Here is a 5,211-nt window from a genome sequence, read left to right as displayed (position 1 = left end):
CATTAAAAAAATTATTAAAGAAAATCCCATACTCACGGTCATCATTGATCCACTGTCCGGTTGATAGAGCAACAACAGGCACTGTCTTAGTATTTATTTACACATTGGTAGAAAGGTTAAGGAACATTGTAAACCCCCTTTTCATTGAAAACTTGCAGTTTTAAAGGCCAATTTGTAAATGTGGTATTAGTATGTAATGTGTTTGATAATAAACAATGCCGTTCTGAAGGAAAGCGTCTTGTTTTATTTTATGTGCACTCTCTCTTTCAAGTTTTACGAGCAAACCCGGAAATCAGTATCATGGGAGATGTAGTTTATTTTCTCGATGCCCAACCATTAGTCTAAAATCTGTAGTGTAGTCCTCAAATTCAGATCAGCAGACTGTAGTGGGCTTCTGCAATTCACTTAAGCCATTCGGAATAGTTTTGTTTGAAAGTCTCCACAGTGCGATGAAAAGTTGTCGACAGGCGAAGCAAGTGCGAAACTTCTCACCTCTGTGAAGAACCCACTATTGCAGAATTCTTGACAGCTGTCTTACCCGCACCATCAGCTCCGCCGAAAGGCAGACAGTGCGTTTATTCACGGTCTATCCACGACAACCAAAATGCATCGTGGACAGTATTGCATTTAAGCTATCTATACGGCACAGAAATAAACGTTTTGTTTTGGACTAAAATGCAGAAGGAGTGGTTACTCAAAGTTCTCGTCATTGGAGATTTAGGTGTGGGGAAAACGTCCATTATAAAGCGTTATGTCCATCAGATTTTTTCTCAACATTACCGCGCAACGATCGGCGTTGACTTTGCTTTGAAAGTCCTGAATTGGGATCACCAGACAGTCATTCGACTGCAGTTGTGGGACATTGCAGGTGAGTTATGCACAACTTTCTTGAAGTTTAAGTCCGTGCACGTGTTTAAGTATTTTCTTAATTTTTTTTTTTATTAAAAGACAAAATTATTTTATTTTAACTTAAGTTAAGTGTATTAATGTTATTAATAAACATTATTATTATTATTATTATTAGTAGTAGTAGTAGTAGTAGTAGGACTGTTAGTGGTAGAAGTCATTTGTGTCATCAATGCCCTTTTCCATGTCTGAAACACTGAGTAAAAAACTCATATTCAGATATTACTGTAAAAAGGTCAACTCTTGTAGTCTACATGAAAAGAACATCTCAGGCAAGACTATTCCCTCAACCTTTCAATTTCCTGACACTTGATACAAAGGATACATCACCCCAAAATGAAAATTCTGTCATTTACTCATCCTCATTTCATCCCAGATGTGTATGACTTTCTTTCTTTTTGTAGAACACAAACAAAGATTTTTATTTTTTTTAAGAATATCTCAGGTCTGTTGGACCATACAATGCTGGTGACTGGGAACCTACATTTTGAAGCTCCAAAAAGCACATAAAAGGCAGCATAAAAGTAATCCAAATGACTCCAGTGGTTTAATCAATGTCTTCAGAAGTGATATGATAGATGTTGGTGAGAGACAGAACAATATTTAAATACTTTTTTTACTATATATATATCCACCTATGACCAGCCCAGACTAGTAGGTGGTGATATGCACAAAGAATGTGAATTTCCTTAAAAAATAAAAGAGAAAGAATGTGGAAGTGGGGATTACATAATAGTAAACAAATGTGTTCTGTTTTTCACCCACACCTATCATATTGCTTCTGAAGACATGTATTAAACCACTGGAGTAGTATGGATTATTTATTAGCTGTGCTGAGATATTCTTCGAAAATGTTGTTTTGTGTTCTTCAGAAGAAAGAAAGGCATAGCCTACACACATCTAGGATGGCCTGAGAATGAGTAAATGATGAGATATTTTAATTTCTGGGTGAACCATCCATTTAAATGTCAAAAGGAGACATTATCCTCAAATAGAATATATTCTTGCCTGTTCCATAGAAAGAAATGAACAATATTAACTGGAGTAATAATTTTTGCACTTGGCTTGCCACTGCTCACTTCATGGCATGCCTTGTTTAGAGTTTTCCTGCTCGCAGCAAGAACAACGGTGTGTGTGTGTGACTTCGCAGTGGAATGAATACTTCTCTTTGTTTATGCTCAAATTAAACTAAAGCACAGCATTAGGAATGTGTTTCTCGTGTTTATATTTACTGATCTCGTGCTTATATTGGTCTCATGTGAGGGCCCTCACATTACCTACTGGCAGAAAACGCTAACACCACTGTTTTGCTCGCTCGCTTCTCTCTCTCTCTCTCTCGCTCTCTCTCTCTCTCACACACACACACACACACACACAGCAACTCTCAGACATGACTATAAAATATAGACTCTGTTTATTAGCCATGACAGACTAATTAGCCATGTGAAGCATTTACATGTTTCCATTGATCATGGTATAAATATTGGTATACAGTAAATAGGGCTGTACTTGCTTGTTTTGAGTATTGGGGGGATTTCCCCCCTGAAATCTAGACTACACCTCTGAGTGCAGTGAATATATTGTATACTGTAAGTACCGCAAGTACTACGGTATTGAATTTCTGTATATTCGGCACTTGCATACTGTAAAAATACAGTAGTCCAACTGCAAAACCCCAAATAACAAAGATCACTCTCTCAATGAAAAACACATTACAGTACACTCAGTCAATGAGAGATTCATTCTGCTTCAGCATCACATTTTCACATCATTAGAAACAAGTCTGAACAATTTTGAGTCGTTGTGTGTAAACGAGCGCAACACAGTGCGAAATGTGTTTTAGTGAGTGAGAACGTGTTTAGAGTTTTGCAAAAAGAGTGATAGATTCGACAAATGAGTTTAGGCCACTGAGCATTTGGTTCTGAGAATGGGGTTTAGTGTTTTAGCAATTCAGAAAAACTGTAACTATAAACTGTGTATTGATTTTCTTGAAAACTGTAAACATTCTGTTTTAGTGGCCCTATAAAAATATTGCTCTGTTTGTTTGAGCGTCCCGACGACCCATTGACTCAACCATGTCTGTGTACTCAATCTGTGACAGATGTGGTGGGGGCATTCCTGAAAGTTGTTTGTAAACTGTTTATTTTTGCATTTCCATTTGGTGGCACCAGTGGCACAACAATTACACACTTCAGCTTTAAGAAAAAACGAAATCCTGAAAAATAAGAGACCTAGCGCCAGTATAACATGGAAAAATAACAAATTATTTATAGGTATAGTTCACCCAAACTTTTTTTCATTTACTCACCCTCAGGCCATCCCAGATTTTTGCTCTTCGGCAGAACACAAACAAAGATTTATAGATGATTACTTAAGCTCTTTAGGTCCATACAATGCAAGTGAATGGTGACCAGAACTTTAAAACTCCAAAATGCATTTAATGACAGAATAAAAGTAATCCATACGACTCCAGTAGTTAAATCCAAGTCTTCAGAGGCGATATAAAAGGTGTGGGTGATAAATAGATCAACATTGAAGTGCTTTTGTACTATAAATCTCCACCATCACTTTCACATGCTTTGTTTGTTTTTTATGGTCGGGGCTGGTCAAAGGTGGAAATTTATAGATTTATGAGAGAATTTTCTTTTTGGGGTGAACTATTCCTTTAAATGACTTGAGTGAATCACATGGAAACTTTCTTCCATTCTTTTCCTCATTTATTTTTAGGACAAGAGAGGTATGGCAACATGACACGTGTGTATTACCGAGAGGCTGTAGGGGCACTGGTGGTTTTTGACATGACACGTGCCTCCACCTTCCAAGCTGTGTTGAAATGGAAAAAGGATCTTGATTCAAAAGTTGCCTTGGGCAATGGACGGCCTCTGCCAGCTGTTCTGCTGGCCAACAAGTGTGACCAACAGAGATATGGTTTATGTTCCAAACTGCCCAAACTTCACAATTTCTCCACTGATCATGGCTTTGTGGGTTGGTACGAAACTTCTGCCAAGGTATAGATTATAGGCAGGTCCATGACATTTTACCAGTAAAGATCCTTTTACAATGGTAGTATTCTAATAACCGACTATTATTGCCCACAAATGTATATTTAAAAAAAAGTATTCATGCTCTTCCTTCTTTTTCAGGACAACACAAACATTGATGCAGCCATCATGTGTCTTGTAGAGAATATAATGGCCATGGAAGACATTCCTGTGGAATCAGACCCCAGCGTACTGGTCCTGCCTGCATTTGATTATAACCTGCAAGAGCGCAGTGGCCCTAGCTGCTCTTTCTGCACTAAAATCCAGTCCAGCAGAAAATCCCACAGTGAATTATAGGGAGGGTGAGAGATAGTGCAGAAAAGAGCTAGAGAGAAATGGAAAGAAAAATACACACAGAGAGAGAGAGAGAGAGAGAGAGGTCACACCCTTTGTTGGGCCTTCAGTTTGTGCTGAACTAAGCTTTTGTGGGAAAGACAAGACCACAAAGCCTTTACAGTTATATGCATTTCCATTTACACATGCCAAAAACAACAATGTCATCAATAAAACATGAAGCGTTTACCCAAAATCTTCTCTGATATAAACTTAACGTTTTAGACTGAAATCATGTGCTGTGTGTAAAGCATTGTGTACACCTTCGCCTCAACTTTTTGTATCTAATTAAGCCTCTGACTTGCAAGCCATACATAAAGCCTGTGTCCTAAAAGTTTGTGTGTGCATTATGTCATTTATACATTTTATTTACAACAAGTTTGAGTATGAGGTTCTAAAACACTGTTAAATAATGAGTCTAATACAGCTTCTTAACCAGAATTATTTTTCACAAGTTTAGGACATGTCCATATCTGCAGATTGAAGATGGCAAGATTTTCAAACCAAGAGCTAGACAAAATACAGACAATGTTCTACTTTAAAGCACTGTGGAAGAAGTCAAATCTTTCAAACTGCTAGACAGCCCCAACATTATGAACAGAACTGATGAGGTGAAGAGGAATCAACATCAATTACAAGGCTTTAAAATACACATCAGTGCCCTTTATTAAATTGATCATGTTTATTCTGTAGTTTGTGACAGTGAAAAGTTATTGTTTCATTTTAAATCTATTTGGGGGAATCTATTAGACTTCATTTTTATATTTGTATTTTATGTATTTTCTGTTAAAGAGATAGTTCAGCCAATGATGAAAATTCTCTCATCATTTACTCACCCTCATGCCATCCCAGATGTTTTTGACTTTCTTTCTTCTGCAGAACAAAAATTAAGATTTTTAGAAGAATATCTCAGCTCTGTTGGTCCATGCAC

The 5,211-nt window shown here is 37.2% G+C and overlaps 1 protein-coding gene across 1 annotated transcript; it reads left to right on the top strand.

The window, feature by feature from the left end:
- The first annotated feature begins 349 nt into the window (after positions 1 to 349).
- Positions 350 to 4,930, top strand: LOC127648971 (ras-related protein Rab-38-like). Its single transcript, XM_052133839.1, has 3 exons — positions 350 to 868; positions 3,634 to 3,914; positions 4,050 to 4,930. The coding sequence occupies exons 1-3, from the start codon at positions 676 to 678 to the stop codon at positions 4,242 to 4,244; spliced, it is 669 nt and encodes a 222-aa protein (XP_051989799.1). The 5' UTR covers positions 350 to 675; the 3' UTR covers positions 4,245 to 4,930.
- The last annotated feature ends 281 nt before the right edge of the window (positions 4,931 to 5,211 follow it).

Source organism: Xyrauchen texanus, chromosome 1 (assembly GCF_025860055.1).
Source record: "Xyrauchen texanus isolate HMW12.3.18 chromosome 1, RBS_HiC_50CHRs, whole genome shotgun sequence".
Lineage (NCBI taxonomy): Eukaryota > Metazoa > Chordata > Actinopteri > Cypriniformes > Catostomidae > Xyrauchen > Xyrauchen texanus.
This window is presented reverse-complemented; position numbering and strand designations above follow the sequence as displayed.

Bases quoted from the DNA above. Each gene is read 5' to 3' on its own strand.
- LOC127648971 (XM_052133839.1), top strand. From the start codon at position 676: ATGCAGAAGGAGTGGTTACTCAAAGTTCTCGTCATTGGAGATTTAGGT. The intron at 869-3,633 runs GTGAGTTATGCA...ATTTATTTTTAG, and splicing joins GCAGTTGTGGGACATTGCAG to GACAAGAGAGGTATGGCAAC. The intron at 3,915-4,049 runs GTATAGATTATA...CTTCTTTTTCAG, and splicing joins GGTACGAAACTTCTGCCAAG to GACAACACAAACATTGATGC.